Source organism: Marmota monax, unplaced genomic scaffold (assembly GCF_021218885.2).
Source record: "Marmota monax isolate L192 unplaced genomic scaffold, Marmota_monax_Labrador192_F-V1.1 WCK01_AAM20220418_F8-fsc00042, whole genome shotgun sequence".
Taxonomy (NCBI): domain Eukaryota; kingdom Metazoa; phylum Chordata; class Mammalia; order Rodentia; family Sciuridae; genus Marmota; species Marmota monax.
In genome coordinates, this window is record NW_026693008.1 from 8,669,017 (window position 1) to 8,689,226 (window position 20,210).

The following is a 20,210-nucleotide window of genomic DNA, read 5'->3' on the forward strand; positions in this document are numbered from 1 at the left end:
CGCGCTCGGAGACGGACGCGCACGCATGGAGGGGCGGGGCAGGCGCGTGGCCGTTAGCGCGCGGCCGTTAGCGGTCGCGCTCTGGCAACGGTCGGCGTTACGGCCTTCTGGGTGGGCTACAGTCCGCGTGACCCAACCCCTGTTTGCACGTTCGCCTCCTTCGCGGGGTGCAGTCACCGCGCGGGGCGGCCGCCCGTGAGGTAGCTATCACGGCTTGTGACAACGAATAAAGCTCCCGGACAGCGGCGCCCTCAGCGATAGCTGGGTGGGCAGCCCCGGCCGGGAGCAGCGGCCCTTGAGTTATCGTGAGGAGCGAGCAGCGGAGCCCACCTCCGGCCCGACCCCGCATCAGCCGCCCGGCAGGCGCGACATGAGCCTGGTCTGGCACCCGCGGGATGGTCTTTGAGCCTCTTCTCCGGCAGTTACCTCCGGGGACGGTTGTGGCCACACCGACACGTATTTTCCAAATAAATCAGTGCTTATCTTGCGACGGCGGCGGGGCCGAACACGTTAATTTATTTTTTCATTTTCTCAACAAGCATTTGCCCAGCATTTTTACAGTGAAACAACTTGGTAAGCGTTTGGAGGGAGCAACCGCCGGGTTAGGAAATCACGGACTGAGCAGCTTGTGGAAGCCCGCATTGGCCACGCCCCTCCTCTAATATTTTGAAGATTGTTGCGTCTTGTAACTACCGGTGTGCACAGAATCCTACCCAAGGAACGTCGTGGTCCAGCGATGCAAACAACTGAAGTTTCAAGGTTTATTTCTATTGCTAGATGATCGGGATAACCCCAGCAACTGAGAACCACTCAGTCATGTCAGCTACAGTGGGTCCCTTATGGGAACAGCAAATTTTAGCGCGTGCGCCCTTTTCTCTCCTCTTCCAGCCTGTCCAAGCGCTTTTGATGAGTAAGAAGGCGACAAATGTCAGCTTTTGCAACTGCAACTCATGGGTTAGAAGAGGAGATGGAGCAAGCACAAGGCGGGCAGGCTAGCCTTGGTCTTCTGAGCAGCTACTGTCTTAGAGTGGTATTCATGCAGAATAGTTGAAAGTCCCCGGAGGGATTCATGATCCCCTGCCTTGATCCGAGGCCATGACCTATTGGAGTGACTGGAGTGTGTCTCTGGAGTGACCTAATTCACCCTGCTCTACTTCTAAGAAATATTATCCTCCGACTAGACACAGTCCTTCCTTCATAGGGGTGAATTTGATTTCTTTTTGTCCCCCTTCACTTTCAGGGATTTACCCACCACCAATGAAAACCTCGAAACTTTCTAATCTGCTGACATTGGTGGCTAGAGGAGTGGCAAGGTGTCATCCACTTTAGGGTATTTTACACTGCTCATATCTAGACATAGGTTAGGAACAGGCCAAACCTCAGTGGCCATTTGATCCTGGTGAAAAGGAGTAATAGGAGCTAAGGGGCTGATTTTTCAGTGTTTTTTGTTTTATTTTGTTTTGTTTTGTACCAGGGGTTGAACCCAGGGGCGCTTATCCACTGAGCCACATCCAGAGCACTTTGTCCATATTTTATTTTGAGACAGGGTCTCACCAAGTTGCTTAGGGCCTCACTAAATAGCTGAGACTGACTTTGAACTCACGATCCTTCTCCCTCAGACTCCTGAGTCACTGTCAGTGTTATTTTTTGAGGGAATTGTTGCCTTTATGCAGCCAAAACCTTACATGCTCCTTTTTCTAGGAGAGAGCTACCTCACCTGGCTTTTACTGGGCAAATTGCACACTTGGGTGCAAAAGGTGACTTTTTTACTCATGCATTTGGTAGACACAAAGAAAACAATCACTTTTCTAGGTTAAGCGATGATTCCAAATTCTTACATTGCTATGTGATAGCAGTTCAACATGTTGGCCTCTGGAATCTGGCTATTTGGGTTGAAATCCCACCTCTATTTCTCACTAACTCTGACCTTGGACAAGATAATTACTTCTTCATGTCTTAGTCTTCTCATCTTGAAAGTGGTCATAATAATAGTAACTAATGCATGTGTGTGTGTGTGTGTGTGTGTGTGTTAACATATATGAAGTACCTAGAACAATTCTTGACACAGTTTTAATAATTATTAGCTATTATTATTGTTGATACTGGGTACATCCCTTTTATTCCATCACATGGGTTGAGAGGTGAAATGCACTATTGCTTTGATCCTGTGGAACTTGATAACCAAATGTAGGATTAAATTGCTGACCAAGCCCTATTTATATTTATAGCTGGAAGAGCCTGTATTGTCTTCATAATACTATAGAAGAATTCAAGATAGGAGAGAGAGGCAGCAACCAATGAAGACTATAAAAGAAAAGAAGAAGGAACGCCTAAGATTGAGGTAGAGTAGGTGATATAGGCGAGTTGTCCATTGACTTGTAGAGTTGCACTTTTTTGTTCCCTTTGGCCTGGCCTGGTCCCAAGGAGTAGGATTGGACAATGTGAAAGCACATATCAATGTCCCAGGAAGCTGCCCTTCTACCTAAATCATTCCCTAGTTGCAAAGTTCTGGCTCTAGAACTTTACTACCTAAATTAATGTCCTGGCCCTACCACTTGTTACTATATTACCTGAGACAAATCATTTCTTTTTTTTTAATTTTTTAAAATTTATTCTGATTTGTTATACATGATGGCAGAATGCAATTCATTTCATATTACACATATAGAGCACAATTTTTCAAGACATTGATTGTACACAAAGTATTTCACACTATTCGTGTCTTATACTTAGGGTAATGATGACTAATTCATTCCACCATCGTTATTACCCCCTTGCCCCCCTCCTTTTCCCCTCCCTCCCTTTTGCCCTATGTAAAGTTCCTCCATTCCTCCCATGCTTCCCCGCCAATCGTCATTATGAGCTAGCATCCTCATATCAAAGAAAACTTTTTGACCTTTTGTTTTTTGGGATTGGCTCGCTTCACTTAGCATTATATTCTCCAGCTTCATCCATTTACCTGTAAATGCCATGATTTTATTCTCTTTTAATGCTGAGTAATGTTCCATTTTGTGTATATACCAAAGTTTCCCTATCCATTTATCTCCTGAAGGGCATCTAGGTTGGTTCATAATTTCGCTATTGTGAATTGTGCTGCTATAAACATTGATATGGCTATGTCCCTGTAGTATGCTGTTTTTAAGTCCTTTGGTATAAACCGAGGACTGGGATAGTTGGGTCAAATGGTGATTTCATTCCAAGTTTTCCAAGGAATTTCCATACTGCTTCCAGATTGGCTGCACTAATTTGCAGTCCCACCAGCAATGTATGAGTTCACATCCTCGCCAACATTTATTGTTATTTGTATTCTTGATAGCTGCCATTCTGACTGGAGTGAGATGAGATCTTAGTGTAGTTTTGATTTGCATTTTTCTAATTGCTAGAGATGTTGAACATTTTTTCATATGTTTATTGATGGATTGTATATCCTCTTCCGAGAAGTGTCTGTTCAGTTCCTTAGACCATTTATTGATTGGGTTATTTGTTTTTGGTGTTTTGTTTGTTTGTTTGTTTGTTTGTTTGTTTTGGTGTTAAGTTTTTGAGTGCTTTGTATATTCTAGAGATTAGTGCTCTATCTGATGTGCTTGTGGTAAAGATTTGCTCCTATTCTGTAGGCTCTCTATTCACTTCACTGATTATTTCTTTTGCTGAAAAGAAGCTTTTTAGTTTGAATCCATCCCATTTATTGATTCTTGGTTTTAATTCTTGCACTACAGGAGTTTTATTAAGAAAGTTGGGACCTAATCCAACATGATGGAGATTTGGGCCTACTTTTTCTTCCATTAGGTGCAAAGTCTCTGGTTTAATTCCTAGGTCCTTGATCCACTTTGAGTTGAGTTTTGTGCATGGTGAGAGATAGAGGTTTAATTTCATTTTGTTACATGTGGATTTCCAGTTTTCCCAGCACCATTTGTTGAAGAGGCTATCTTTTCTCCAAAGTACGTTTTTAGCACCTGACGAATCATTTCTTTATGCCTCATCTATAAGATGTGCAAAATAATAGCAGCTACCTTCCCCACCCACCCACGCTGGGGATCAGACCCTAAGGTCTTGCACATGCTAGCAAGTGATGTACCACTGAGCACTTGAACCCCAACTCAAACCCACTTTTTAGAATGTTCTGTTCTGTAGTAAAGGGCAAGGTTAGTATCTAGCAATGGGTAATGCTTAGTTAACTTTGATATCACTTTAGTGTGCTTTGTGAAGGTGATACCCTTACAATTCAGTTTAGTATTGGCACAGTAAGCAATAAAAGAGTAAAAGGGGTTTTATCACCCTCAGATAATTTAGTGGGTATTTTATGCTTTTAAGAATTATCAAAATAAGGGGCTGGGGAGATAGCTCAGTTGGTAGAGTGCTTGCCTCGCATGTACAAGGCCCTGGGTTCAATCCCCAGCACCACAAAAAAAAAAAAAAAAAATTACGAAAATAAGTTGATACTTTAGTCTTTAAATATTTTGGTTCTTTATCAGACATGAATGGCATTTAAGGGAAATGTTATAAGGGTTATCAATCCTCAAAGGGCCTCTTGCACTTCTTTCTCTTGTATAGGAAATCTGCCAGGACTAGGAAGGTAACCCAGAGGAAGCCATCTTCAGGGCCTGGTAAGAAAGATGAGGCTGTGTTCAGCTGCTGCCTGCAGACCTCAGCAAAGAAGGCCACCTGTATAGGGCAGTAAACTTGGTTCTCTCACTATCAACCCTACTTCCTTCCCAGATTCTCTAAGGGCCTGAATAACTCACGCTCTGTAAATTTCATGTACAAAGTTGAAGAAACAAGTAAAGCCACTTAAAACCAAAAATTGTGGAGTAGTTGCAGCCAACTTTTTCAGTGTGACCAAAATTATATCAAATCCTAAATGATACTGAATAAGACCTCATTCTAACCTTCCTCCTTGCCAAAATGTCTGTCTTCCCAAAACAGATGATTCCTGACTTAACATGGTATCACTTACAATGTTTTGACTTCACAGTGGTGCAAAACTGATATGCATTCACAATAGAAACTGTACTTAAAATTTGAATTTTGATCGTTTCTCAAGCTAGGTATATATGGTATGATACTAAACACTGGACAGTGGCAGTGAGCCACTGTCAGCCACACACCATGATGGGCAACCACCAACACTCTACAGCATGCTTTGTTGTTAGGCTGAGATGTTTGGTAGGTTAGATGTATTAAATATATTTTTGATCAATGATATTTTCACCTTATGAAGGGTTTGTCTGTACATAAGCCCTTCATAAGTCAAAAAGCATCTGTATTCCTTCCTGTACTTATATGGTTAGCTCCCACTTCTCTTCCATTCTTGTGGATAAACTTGAGCCAAGCCTGTATAGTTAATTCTTAACATTCACTCTTCTAGTTTGCCGGCTATGCTTTCAAGAACCTGGGGATCCCGAAAAGTTAGGAGAATTCCTTCAGAAAGACAATCTCAGCGTGCATTATTTCTGTCTTGTGAGTACAAGCCTCCTTTACTTTGAATGTCATGGCATTTCCCACACAGACTATTTTGGCATCCAGTCTCAAATTTATAGTATTGTTTGTTTTCCTTAATAGGCTTTTTTTTTTAATCCAAAAAATATATGTACCTGGTATAAAATCCTGACACTGTAAAGTATGTGCAGTTAAAAGCTTCTTCCCAAAACAATATCCTCAATCTTTCTTGCCCTCCCCAAAGACAAATACTTCCCTTACTTTGGGATATCCTTCAAGTTATTTTTTTCCCAGTATTCTTTTTTGTTAGGTAAAATTTGCATACTATAAAATGCAACCAATTTTAAGTGTACAATTTGGTGAATATTGACAAAAGTATATCCTTGTATAACCACCACCCTAATCAAACAGCATTTCCATCATCCTGACCTTTTCTAGATAGTTCCACCAGAGATAATCACAGTTGTGATCTATAGATTATTTCTGCATAATCTGACTTTATATAAATGTTTTTAATACTTCTTAGTTGTAGATGGACACAATGCCTTTATTTTATTTTTATGTGGTGCTCAGACTCGAACCCAGTGCCCTCCACATGCAAGGTGAACACTCCACTGAGCTACAACCCCAGCGCAGACTTCATATAATTTGAACCATGATGTTTATACTTTTTCATATATGGCTTTTTTTCCTAACACAATGTTTTGGAGATCCATCCATGTTGTTGCCTAGTAGTATTCTGTCATATGAATGTGTTACAGTGTACACCTGCTAGTGTACATTTGAATTGTTTCCATTTGGGAACTATTGTGAATAAAGCTGCTATGAACATTCATGTCCAACTTTTTTTGTGAACATGTGTTTTCACTTCTCTTAGGCAGATGTCTAGGAGTGGAATTACCGGTTGTATGCTAAATAGATGTTTAACTTCATGTGAAGTTGCCAAGTCATTTTCCAAAGTGATTGTACCAGTTTGCACTCCCACAAGCAATTTATGAGAGTTCCAGTTGCATGATATCTTGCCAAAACTTGGTATTGTCAGTCTTTTTCATTTTAACCATTCTACTGGATATATATTGCTATCTCCTTATGGTTTTAATTTGCACTTCTCTGGTAACTAAAGATGTTGAGCTTCTTGATCATTCTCATATTTTCTGTGAAGAATCCATACCAATATTTTTGTCCATTTTTAAAATTCAGTTGTTTGATCCTATAATTGAGTTGTAAGAATTGTTTATCTATTCTGGATACAAATTGTTTTTCAGATATCTGTATTGTATTTTCTTCTGTGGCTTGCCTTTTCATTTTCTTAATGGCATGTTTTGAAGAACAAGTTTTTAATTTTGATGAATTCTTCTTTATTACTTTTTTCTTCTGTGATTAGTACTTTTTGTGTGTCCTAAGAAATCTTTGCCTACCCATTGAATTACCTAGGTGACTTTATAAAAGTCAATTGTGAATTTGGATGATGTTTATGTCATTTGATCTATGTGTGTCTATACTTAAACCCTACCCCACTGTCTTAATTATTATTGCTTTGTCTTGAAAGTAAGTATTATAAATGTTGTAGTCTTTTCCAATATTGTTTTGGTTATCAGGTCCTTTCCTTTTCTTTATGAAATTTTTATTAAGCTTATTAGTTTTCTTTTCCAAGAAACTTCTGGGATTGTAATTAGGGTTACTCCAAACTTTGATTATTTTGGGGAGAATTAACAAATTCTTCCATGGACACAGTATATTTCTCCATTTATTTGGGTCTTTTAAATTTTTATATCGGCAAAGTTTTATAGTTCTTTATTTTTTAGACTTTTTTCCCACCCAATGGCTGGGATTGAACCCAAGGCTTAAACAATGTAGGCAAACATTCTACCAATGAGCTACATCCCCAACATTTTATAGTTGTAGTGAAAAAGTCTTGCACATCTTTTGTTAAATGTATTCCTAAATATTTTATGGTTATTCTATTGTAAGTGACATTTTAAAATTTCATTTAAAGTTTGTGGCTTAATATAGAAATGCAGTCTATTTTTATATGTTGATTTTTGTATCCTGAAATCTTGTTAAATTCACTTAGTTCAGTAATTATTTTTCTTTATTTTGTTGTAAAATGCCTTAGAATTTACTGTGTACATAGTCATGTTTTGTGAATAAAGACAGTTCTGTATCTTCTTTTCAATCTTTGTCTTTTATTTATTCTTCTTATTATACTGGCTAGGACCTTCAACCTGATGTTCAATAGAGGTGCTGTGAATGGTTTTCCATGTCTTGTTCTCAACATTATGGAATAGCATCTAGTTTTTCATTATTAAAATATGTTCACTGTAGGTTTTTCGTAGGTGGTTTTTATCAACTTGAAGTTCCCGTTTATTCCTTGTTTTCAGAGAATATCATGAATATGTATTGAATTTTGTCAAATGCTTTTTCCGCATCTGTTAAGATGATCTTGATTTTTTTCTCATTTGTTAATGTGGTTTGTTACATCAACTGGATTCTTTAACATTTAATGTTGAACTAATTTTGCATTGCTGGTCTAAACTCTACTTGATCATGATATAGTCTTTATATAGTGCTGAACTCAATTTGCTAATATTTTGTTTGATTTTTACATTTATGCTCATGAGAAAGATAGATCTTATTTTCCTTTCTTATAAGTCCTGCCCAGGTATCAGGGCTTGGTTAATTTTTGTGCATTACAAGTATATACATTTTAACTTGTATCTTTTTTTTAATCTCAACACATAATGCTACCTAAGATGTCATTAAATAAATTGCCCTATAAATACATATATAATCCAACAAGTTCTATTCCTTAGAACATATAGAACACATAGACCTAATTTTTTCTTTATAGCTCTTTGGCGTTTCATGGTATGGGTGTGCCAAAATGTAATAAAACAAACCCCTGTTATTAAAGGATGTTTAGATTATGATATTTATTGATTTTTCTGTTTATAGCAATAACATGATGATTGTATAAAATGTGAATACTTTATAAATAAAACAGAAATCTCTCTTATTATTTTAAAACCCTGAGATAATAATACTCATAATATATAATATCATATATGTTTTAAGCATAATTGGGAACATGCAGCTGAAATCAAGTGACCTAGAGTCATCTAACATGGCAGGGTAAACTTTTCTATAATGCAGAAATAAGATAACCTGAACTCCCATTACACATTTCCTAAATACTTCAAGTCCAGCCCCCTCCCCAATACTTTTGGTAGATTCTTGGTGTGGAGGTGAGGTGCTGACATTCTCCCAATGCATGTAATAGATCAGTTTAGCTTCTTTTGCTTTGATTTCCTATTCCAGACACTGCTTTAGAAGTTTTTCAGAAACAAATGGCCCTTTGAAGGGTGTTTGTAAAAGAAAATACAATTCCTTTCCCTTCCCCTATAATGCAGAATGACTGTAGTCAAAAAAATTTTTAAATCCTGTTTATCTTCTTGTAATACTCGAAGAAGGGTATTTATTCTGTACTGAAGGGACAATACAGCAGGAGGGGTAAGAGTGTGGGCCCAGGTGTAAATGACATCTCTGTTCCTCCTTACCATGTGACTCCAGCCTGATCACTACACTGCACCACATTGACCTCCTCTGTAAGATAAGGGTCACAGAAACTATGGTGAACATAAAATGGGAGTGTTTCTCCAAAGTCCTCAGCACAAAATAGGAAAGATAAAAAGCAGTGTAGCATAAAGATACAAAGAGTACAGGTTCTAGACTGCTAGGGCTTTGAACAAGTCACTTATTCCTTATAGAAAAGAGGGCTTTTAGGGTACCCAATGGGTTAATATTTGAAAAGTGCTCAGAGTACCCAAACATAATGCTACCTAAGATGTCATTAAATAAATTGCAGTATAAATACATATATAATCCAACAAATTCTTTTCCTTAGCTCTCTTACCCTGGCATTCTAGCTCCATTGCACTATGTTATTCATCATCAATGTTGACAGCCTTGTTTTGCTGCTTCCCCAGATTCTATCTAGCAAGCTGCCTCAGAGGGGCCAATCCAACAGAGGTTTCCATGGATTCCTGCCTGAAGACATCAAAAAGGAGGCAGCCCGGGCTTCTAGGAAGGTTAGAACCCCCTGCAATAGGGACCTCGTGGTAGGCCTTTTCTCAGACCTCTCTCAGAATCCCTGTTTCTGTTCTTTCCCTAATTGCTAGGTCAGAAGTCAAAGGACTTTTGGATTTCCCAACTGATCTTTTTGTTTTTGCAGTGCTAGGGATCAAACCCAGGGCCTTGTACATGCTAAGGAAGTGCTCTGCCACTGAACTATCTCACCTCTCTCCCCAGCCCTAGTCCTTGAGCCCCATTTTCCTCTGGGATGTAGTATTCTAAGTGAAAAGAGGGAACAGCATCCTGAAGACAAACAAACAAAACAAAAAAGTGCCCCTTGAAACTCAGCTTTAGGGGCCCTGGACCTTTCACAACCACTAACGAAAGGAATGGTTATTCACAGATGTGCCACAGCATGTCTGTTGTCTTGGGGTACTGAGCACTGTCTGGGATCTCATTTGCAGATCTGCTTTGTGTGCAAGAAAAAGGGAGCCGCTATCAACTGCCAGAAGGATCACTGCATCCGAAACTTCCATCTGCCTTGTGGCCAAGAAAGGGGTTGCCTTTCACAATTTTTTGGAGAGTACAAGTGAGTGAGGAATTGGAAAACTCAGGCTGCTCTTTTGCAACTTGCTATTTAGGCACTAATGAAATCACAATCTGATTCTCATAGGCCTGTTTTGATTCACCAGTGAATCTGTTCCTCCTTTCAATAATGGGAAACAGAGTATTGACTTGAAGATTTCACAGGGGTTTCTTCTTGCTTCTCATCCCCTCCTTAAATTACAAACAGCTGGGGTTCTTAGACAGCTGCTCTGAAGTAAGGGGGGATTTCAGGAATGAGAAGCTGTGGAGACAATCCCGGGAGCTTTGCTCAGTGGGAAAGCAGCCATGAGAAGGCATGTGGCTGTTCTTCACCCTGCTCCTCCTCCTCCCTGTGAGTGTGGAGATTCACCAGGCACCAGGCGGGATGACTGATTGTCCTCCTAGGCCAGGCGGCTGGAATCTGCATCAGTGACAAGCCAGAAACCAAATCTATTTACCCTGCCACAGATCATTTTGTGGAAAACATCGGCCAACACAGAACATCCAACAGGTGAATGTGGAAGAGGAAAGCTGTGTCTTGTGTTGTGAAAACTTATCCCAAGCCATTGCTGAGAACATCCAGAGCCCGTGTTGTAGTCAAGCTATCTACCACCGCAAGTGCATCCAGGTGGGGCTTTCTCTGCCCTGGGGGAACCTTCCATAGTTGCCTTAGTTCTCTACATGGAACCAGAACACCCTGGGAATGCTCAGTCACATCTTAGCTTCAGTACACCATGCTGAAGGCCTCTGTGCAAAGTTGTTAGTAGTCAGAGAGCAGAAACTTAGCCCAGTCTCTGGTCATCCTTGGCCTATGGGACCTCATTCATGAAAAGATTTAGACTGAGCAAAATCCTTGGGATTGCTAGAGCAAATGGAGTCATCCCAGAACAATTCAAAGAACCTCAAAAATCACATTGGGATAAAAGAAAAGGAAATGTATCCCCTACCTAGTCGGCATGCCAAACTCTATAACCAGAGATGACAGCTGAGGCATGCATGCCTGGAAACTTTCTTGAAAGCATTTTGATCCCGGGCCTGGCACCTGGATTTGCAGCCCTCATCCTAACCTACCCAAACTCCTTTCCCATACCCCCATTGGGTGAGGGTGAGAGTGGAAAAGAAGGTGGTGAGTGTTTTTACCAACACAAAGCCCTTCTGTTTCTCTTATAGAAATATGCTCACACATCAGCAAAACATTTCTTCAAATGTCCTCAGTGTAACAATCGAGAAGAGTTTCCTCAAGAAATGCTAAGAATGGGAATTCATATACCAGACAGGTAGAGAAAACTATAAAGCAGGAATTGAGCCAGGGAATGGGTTGCCTGGATTTCTAGAGAAATCACACTAGGTGAATGTGAGGATAGTTCAGAGAATGAAAGCAGCTGGACACTGACATACAGTGAATACCAGAGGTGGGAGGAGCGCTTTTCAGTTATCAGAAGAAAAGGCAAGGAAAAAATGGATGGGAAGATGTTTCTGAAAAAAAAAAAAAAAAAGGGCATTTTGGGGATCAGGAGTCCCTGTGAGGTTGGTTCTTGAATTCCTGGGCAAAACTAAGGAACCCTCATGTTCCAGTCACCCTGCGTCAGCCCCCTCTCACAGCCAGGCCACTCACTTGTTGAAGGTGTTCAGGTAGCCTGTTGGACTCCTTTGCTGTGCCTCAAAATCACACTGGGATAAAAGAAATGAGAAGTTTGGGCTTCTTCTTAGTTCCTCTTTGATGGACAAAGGCTTCACCAGCTGATTTTGTGTCCCTTATTCACTATTTCTTCTCCCACTGCAGAGATGCTGCCTGGGAACTCGAGCCAGGGGCTTTCTCAGAACTGTATCAGCGCTATCAGCATTGTGATGCCCCCATCTGTCTGTACGAACAAGGCAGAGACAGCTTTCAGGACGAAGGGTAGGGAAAAGGCCCTGACTAGAAAGAGCTCTTGTCAGTGTCATCTTAGATCTTGGCACAGTTATTAGGAGCAAGAAGTTGTCGTTTATCTGCAGACCTCAGGTGAATGCAATTGCTAACCCCATTTTGACCAGCTCTGACTCATTTATGTGCAAGTGGTCCAGTCTCTCTGCATGGTCTGCTTCTTCCTGTGCCCAGTAGAGAGACACTCAGAGCCAATTCCTTTCCAAATCCACCTTATGAGTGGTTGTGCCTGCCTACAGGGTCCTGGGATCAGCACATGGTCTAATTCACACATCTGAGATGAGTAAAATGGATAGTGAAAGCCGTCAACATAACCAAGGCTGGTCCATAGCAAACATCCCCCAGAGAAGCAGTTAATGTCTGTTTGTCCCGACATCCCCCCTTGGCTCTCCCCATAGGAAGTGGAGCCTCATTCTGTGTGCTACGTGTGGATCCCACGGAACCCATAGGGACTGCTCCTCTCTTAGATCCAACAGCAAGAAATGGGAGTGTGATGAGTGTTCACCTTCTGCTTCAGCCATAGGTGGGCTGGAGGGATGGTCTGGTCTAAGAACTGGGTTGGGGCTGGGGAACTTGTGGTGCCTGGGGATGGAGGAAAGCAGGCCACCAGAGGGGGTTTTGGGAGCCTTAAGATTTGAAGGAGAGGCCAGGTGTTGTGGCACATGCCTGTAATCCCAGCAGCTCGGGAGGCTGAGGTAGGAGGATCATGAGTTCAAAACCAGCCTCAGCAACTGAGTGAGGCCCTAGGCAACTCAGCAAGACTCTGTCTCTAAATAAAATACACAGAAGGGCTAGGGTTGTGGCTCAATGGTTAATTGCTCCTGAATTCAATTCCTGGTACAAAAAAAAAAAAAGGATTTGGAAGGAAAGTGGCTAGGGAGGGGCCTAAGGACCTACTTGCACCTGGGAGAAACAAAGGGTTGCATTTTCCTTCCCTTCCTTTCTTTCACCACAGACTACAGACCTGAAAACTCAAATGATATTCCCTGCTGCAGCAGCACCTTCCACCCTCAGGAGCATTTCTGCAGACACCAGCCTGGAAGAGAATCCAGGCCCTTCTTGGACTGATTGGCCAGGACCTTCCTTAGTAGAAATTCCAGAGTCCTCTGGTGGCAGGAAGAACCACTCCTGGCAGTCCAAGGGTGTCAGAATCACTAAGAGGTGCAAAAAGTCCAAGTAAAAACTTCTGAGTAGTTGCTGCCAAGCACAATTGGGTATGAAGAAGCACTCCTCCATTGGATTTGGGGGAGGGAGCACTTTGGGACTGTGAGCCAAGGAAAGGGGGCCAGCCGTGAGACTAGAGCCAAGGAAAGAAGTCCCAAAGGAGCATAAGGAGCGCTCGGAGTCCAGATGCCAACAGTCAAGCGTATTTGTGGCTATGAGAATGCCTCTGCTCTTTTTTCCCCAATTCTCTTTCTTCTCTTCTTCCACCAAGATTCTTCCACCTTTATATGGTTTTCGTATGCCTCTTCTTACTTCACTCAAATTTGTTATTATGCAAATAAAGGTTTTTCTCTCCATTGACGTCTCCTTGTAAATTCACTCATGAATTTTTCCAGCATTTTTAAGGAATCTGGAGCGGGGCGTGGGGGGAAGTAAGGGAATAAGGAAAGTCACCCTTCTACTCCATAAAATTTAGTAAATTAATGTAGAACTTTTACCTTAGAACCTAGGTATGTTTCTTTGAGAAAGAATCAGTTTGCAGGGAATTTGACATCCTAGGGCAAGTGTTTTAGTCACATTTCTGCTTCTGTGACTAAAAGAAGAATAGTAGAGGAGGAAAAGTTTATTCAGAGACTCATGGTTTCAGAGGTCTGAGTCCATAGACAGTTGGCTGTATTCCTCCACTAGAAGTGAGGCAGAATATGATGGAAGGAAGCCACTTCCATGATGATCAGAAAGCAGAAACTCCACTTATCAGATACAAAATACATACCCCAAAGACATACCCCCAAAGCCCACCTCCTCCAGCTACACCCTACCCACCTTCAGTTACTACTCCATTAATCCCCAACAGGGAATTAATTCACTGATTGGGTTAAGGCTCTCATAACCCAATCATTTCTCCTCTAAACCTTCTTGTATTGCCTTACAGCTTTTGGGCGATACCACATCTAAACCATAACAGGCAAATAAGTACACAGGTTCTCATCAGAAAGGTCAGCCAGTATGAGTTCACAATGGACTGAATAGGTCCTTGTGCAAGGCTTGGGACCCCAGACTCAAAAAACATGCTAGGGACTCTTGTGCCCAGTGAGGCCAGAGACTGTACTCATTACTGGCCAGTGTGTTCTCTACAGCATGTGTGAACCACTCAATAAACTCTTGGTGCCTGGTGGTTTGAGCTTTAAAATCCCAACTGTAACTACAAATTTGCATGCCAGGACATTCACATTAGGCAAGGCAGCTAGGATGGGAATCTGGCAAAAGGCCTAGAGAGAAACTAAATAGAGCCTATCTTACATTTGTATGTTTTTATAATTTCATGGGATTTGGATGATTCGGGGAAAACTCAGAACCATTGCCAGATACCGAATTCTCAGGGTTTCACTGAGTCATTGTCACTGATGGTGGAGTGTTCTCATTACAAATGCTGCTGAGCCCTACAGACTTATATCCAAGGTGTGTGTAGACAGTGATTGCCTTCAGATTTGATCAGATTCACTTGGAATAGGATGGAAGATATGTTTTAGTCAGCTTTTTCCGCTGCTGTGATTAGAAGACTTGACCAGCACAATTGTAGAGGAGGAACAATATACTTGGGGGCTGGCTCACAGTTTCAGGGGTCTCAGTACATAGACAGCAGGCTCCATTCCCTTGGGCTTGAGGTGAGGCAGAACAACATGGTGAAAGATGTGGTGGAAGAATTGGCTCACATGAAGATCAGAAGCAGAGAGAGACTCTCCAGATACAAAATATATAACCCAAAGTTACACCCCCAATTACCCACCTCCTCCAGCCACACCTCACCTGCCTTCAGTCACCACTCAGTTAATCCCATCAATGGATTAATTCACTGATCAGGTGAAGGCTCTCATAACCCAATCATGTATTTTTCTCTTCTGAACCTTCTTGCATTGTCTCACACATGAACTTTTGGGAGACACCTCAAATCCAAACCATAACAAAGTATTATTATCTTTTGGCTATTATCAACGTATGTAGGCAATATAATATAAACTTGAAAAAGTCTAAATGGCTAGGGGTGTAGCTCAATGGTAGGACATATTCTTAACATGTGCAAGGCCCTGGATTCAATCCCCAGGACCCAGAAAAAAATAGTCTTAATAGCACTGAAGGATTATAATGAAAAACATTCTCAATTTACCCTTCTCTATTTTCAGTCCTATTCCCCAAAGGCAATATTTTCCTCTTTTTTTAGCTATTTCTTGATTTATTAATTTTAGACATTATTAGCTTTCTGTTAAGTTACATAAAGGTGTATCACCTTTAGAATCTTCCCATTTTATTTATATATATATATATATATATATATATACATATGAACATATGTATGTGTATTTTTTTTTCAGTTGTCAATGGACCTTTATTTTCTTTACTTATAGGTGGTGCTAAGAATCAAACCCAGTGTCTCACATGCTAGGCAAGTGCTCTACCACTGAGCCTCAACCCCAGCCCCTAGAATCTTCCCATTTTTACTCTCCCCATCTTAAAATAGTTGCATTACAATTTTTGTTAAATTAATTTTTAGTGTTTACATTATTATGACTATGTAAATATTGTTTACTACTGAGCCAGACAGTACATCATGATTACCTTTGTTTGCTCTTCTGTACAGTGTTTTGCTTTTTTTCTGAAATTAACAACTGCCTCTCTTTCTTTTGCTGTGAACCTATTACTGATTCCTCACAGGCCAGGCAACAGATCACTCTCAATTACACTTCTTTCCTGGAAGACCTGTCTCCTAAAGCCTCCTTCTTCTAAGGTGGCTGTCCTGGGCCTCCTGCATAGCTGTCATTCCTAGGGCTTCCCACAACTGTGCCCTTTCATTTTCTCTCTCATTGATTTGACAACCAATGTTATGCTTTCTAACCTGAGCATCCAAGGAGATTTTTGTCAAAGCTTTGCAAATGATAAGAGAACTTTTAAATTATGAATTTTCATTTCAAAAGCAATATCTTTCCTACCCCTATAAACTCAACTCCTGTAGTGATCATTTACAACTGAAAAATACTTCCTAGATTAAGACAGGCTTTAGTTTCTTAACCTATAGTTACTATAACTGAGCTCACCAGGAATATTCTTAGAGAAATATGGTAGTATCTGTCCCTTTATAGGAGATCATTTGTATACTGCTCATGTGAGGAGCACCATCTTAACAGAAGGTAATGGCCCCCTAACTGTGCCCTCTGGCCTCCAGCTTCAGTGGATGGAAGGCAAAGCTTGTTGCAGGAATGGAGGAGGGTTTTGTCACCCAGACATTTAGCTGCCCTACCTCTACGTGCAGCTGGCCTTAATAGGTACTGCTAGCTAGCATGCAGTACAGGTACATGCACACACACATACACGTACCTATTAACCATTTCTTTCTCTTTATACCTTTACCCTTCATTGAAATTAATAGCTACTCCCATTCTTGTAGGCTGGAAAGTCCAACTTTGAAGTGTTCTGTCCTTCCTGTGGGCCTAATCAATTGTTATCCATCAAACAAAAAAAAAAAAATTTTATTGGTACTAGGGATTGAACCCAGAGGTGCTTAACCACTGAGCCACATCCCCAGCCCTTTTATTTTTTTTAAATAATTTTTATTTTAGTTGTAGTTGGACACAATACATGTATTTTATTTATTTATTTTTATGTGGTGCTGAGGATTGAACCCAAGGCTTCGCCCATGCTAGGGGAGCATTTCTACCATTGAACCACAACCCCAGTCCCCTTTTTATTTTTTATTTTGAGGCAGGGTCTCACTAAGTTGCTTTGGGCCTCACTAAATTGCTGAAGCTGGCTTTGGAACTTGCAATCTTCTTGCCTCAGCTCCCAAGTTGCTGGAATCACAGGTGTGCACCACCAAGCCCAGCAAACAATTGGCATTTTTCTTAAACGTTTAATTTTAGAATAGCTTTACAGAAAAATTATGAAGATAGTTTAGCAAAGCCCCATATATTCCAAACCTAGTTTCCCCTATTATTAGTGTTTTCCATTACCATGGTAAATTTGTCACAACTAATGATCCAATATTGATACATAATTATTCATTAAAGCCCACACTCAGTTATTATCAAAACTTCAGATATTTTGTTTTTACCATTTTTTTTCTGTTCCAGGATCCAGTCTGGGTTATCCAATCATACTTTGAGTCATCCAATACTGTAGGTTCCTCTTGGCTGTGACAGTTTGTCAGACTTCCTTGTTTGTGATGACTTTTGACAATCTTGCAAGTGTACTGATCCAGTATTTTGGGGAGTGATCTTCAATTGGGATCCATCTGATGTTTTTGTCCTGATTAGACTGGGGTTCTGGGCTTGGGGAGGAGACCACAGCTGTGGGAGACCAGCCTTGCACATGACTGAATCACACTTCCTGGCTGGGTGCTGAGGCGCTCAGTCCCAGAAATGTGGCAGAGCTTTCCCCACCCTTCTTGGGTTCCAGGGACTGGTGTCTCATGCATGGGTGTGTCTTGCTACAGCCCCATGGGTGGAGCTACGCTCATCTGTTTCTTTGTAATATAACCCCTTGCCCTGTTTAGAATAGAATGTTCCATGGAAGTGCCTTGTGTGTGTCCCCTTCTCAGTGCCTTTGCGTGTGGTCTACCCAGGTGTCAGTGAACCTGCTGACAGTGGACATCATGAAGATAGACCCAGCCCCCTGACCCCTTGTGTGTGTGTGTGTGTGTGCTGTCTCTTGCTCTCTCTCTTTCTGCGGACCCTTAAAGTCAGAGGAGCCGTCACAGCGACCCCAAAGAAAAAGGTATTTGTGTCTCTTGTGTGGTTATTTTGTGCAGCCCAGTCAGCCCAGTTTCCCTGGAGTGACCCCTGAGCCTTTTAGTCACGAAAACGAAACCCGGCACACGGCTCCATTTTTATCACACCTTATCAGAGTTACACACTATCAACATGACCTGTCACTGTTGATGTTAACTTTGGTCACCTGGCTACAGCAGTGTTTGTCCACTTTGTAGTTCCTCTTTTGTACCTCTTTCCTTATTTTACCCTTTGGGAAAAAGTGTGTGCAGCCCACAATTAAGGAGTGAGGATTTATGTACCCTCTGCTTTGAAGATGGATTAGCTACATAAATTATTTTCAATTCTTCTGCTTGGGAGATTGATTTATTCTCTCAGTCATTTACTTATTCAGTCATTTGCTTATATCAGTATGGACTCAGTGGGTATATATTATATGTTGGGTTTCCATCCAATACTACTTTGTTTATTTTGTTGTTCAAATTGTTCTAGCTTTGGCCATTGGCTGCATTGGTCCTGTATCCTTTTCACATCCCATAGTGGTATGTTTGCTTTGTTTTTGAGCACTTCCTGACTTTCTGGCACTATGAGATGTTCCAAGCTCATCTTGTATTCTTTACATACCTGATTTTATAATTATTTTTTTCAAATTAATTACCATTTCATAACTTAGAACCCAGAAATAAATGTTAATCAAAAATTCTCCAAAGTATCTGCTCCCCCTTTTCTAACACCTTGCCTTTGTTGAAATATAAACCACTGCCAGAACCTCAAGAATTTCCTTCTGTTTCCCTCACTTCTCATCCACCTTGTTCCTTGTCAATTTGACTGGTTTTTGAATGTTTGCCTCTTTCTCCCTCCTATTACCATGCTCAGCTCAGACACTTGCGCCTCACAGGATTGCTATAAAATCCTTCTGTCTGCATGGCTTCCTATGTCCCCTTCACTGATACATCCACCCTTTTCCCTTCTGCCATTTGCCATAAAATATGTAGTAGCTTTTTTGCCATAAAACATGTGGTAGCTTTTTGGCCCTGCTCAGATTGGCATCTGTGGTCTTTTCAAATAGGGCCCTACACAGCTGTATTTCTAAGGATAGCCCCACCATGGGCGTTCTGCCCTGGCCACTCTGAAATCCTGGGACCTGGGCCTAGGATTCTTAGCCTGGAGAACTCTAACTTCTATCCTCAGCCTGTTGAAGGCAGCATAGGGCCACATCTTCAACCCTGCATGCTCTCTGGCCTCTACTTAAACCCCTGTATAGCCCTACAGTTGTGGATCTGTCTGTCCTGTTAGATGGGAAGCCTCTTACAGGCAGAGACCTATCTGTCTTATTAGCCTTTCTTCCCCTAGTGGTGCCAGGCCCAGAATCTTACATTCAGAGGCAGTTTCAAGACTGCTAATCTAATGGAAGTACTCATACCCTGTACTAATATGCCTGTTGTTCTGCTGCCAAACACCAGAGGGCACTGTTAACATGTTGACCAAGAAGATTCTAACCCTTTAGACCTGAAAAGATAAAAGCCTTATGAAAAGTTTGCTTCTGTTTTTGGAATTGCATGGCACTTATTGCTCCTCATTTTTTTTTTTTAGTTTTTTTGTAAACTATACTTCTGTTGGGTTTAGATATTAGTATAAATGTACTACTGATAAGGCAAAAGGATCACAGCCTCAGCAACTTAGTGAGACCCTGTTATAAAGTAAAAAATAAAAAGGGATGAGTGGGCTGGGGTTGTGACTCAGTGGTAAAGCGCTTGCCTCAAATATGTGAGGCATTGGGTTCAATTCTCAATACCGCATACAAATAAAAAATAGAGATCTGTCAACAAAAAAAGTGGGGAGGATGAGGATGTAGCTCAGTAGTAAAGTGCCTCTGAGTTCAATCTTCAGTAGCAGGGAAAAGAAAAAAAAAAAGGCTACTAATGATACTTCCACCACAGGTCAAATCCTCAAATAAGACTGCCCATGGGGCTGGAGTTGTGGCTCAGTGAAAGAGTGCTTGCCTCCTAAGGGTGAGGCACTGGGTTTGATTCTCAGCACCACATATAAATAAATAAAATAAAGGTCCAACAACTAAAAAATATTTAAAAAAAAAAAAAAAGACTGCCCTTATTGTTTCTCCAGACCCAAAGTAGACTTCCTAACCCCAGGAGCCCTCCCACACTAAAAATGGTGACTGCTAGTCTCAAGGGAAATATGTTTCTATGTTTCTATTCCTCTTCTGCCCTACCCTCTTACCACAGTCACACACACATACACAAAAGCACATGCAC

At 41.1% G+C, this 20,210-nt stretch overlaps 1 protein-coding gene across 1 annotated transcript; it reads left to right on the forward strand.

Annotated features, from left to right (window-relative positions):
• The first annotated feature begins 43 nt into the window (after positions 1 to 43).
• On the forward strand, positions 44 to 13,536 carry Phf7 (PHD finger protein 7). Its single transcript, XM_058582109.1, is given in 11 exon segments — positions 44 to 2,341; positions 4,552 to 4,604; positions 5,366 to 5,457; positions 9,423 to 9,524; positions 9,972 to 10,096; positions 10,561 to 10,720; positions 11,263 to 11,369; positions 11,876 to 11,992; positions 12,415 to 12,539; positions 12,972 to 13,041; positions 13,043 to 13,536. Coding segments are annotated over 11 exon segments (1,149 nt in total). The 5' UTR covers positions 44 to 2,297; the 3' UTR covers positions 13,197 to 13,536.
• The last annotated feature ends 6,674 nt before the right edge of the window (positions 13,537 to 20,210 follow it).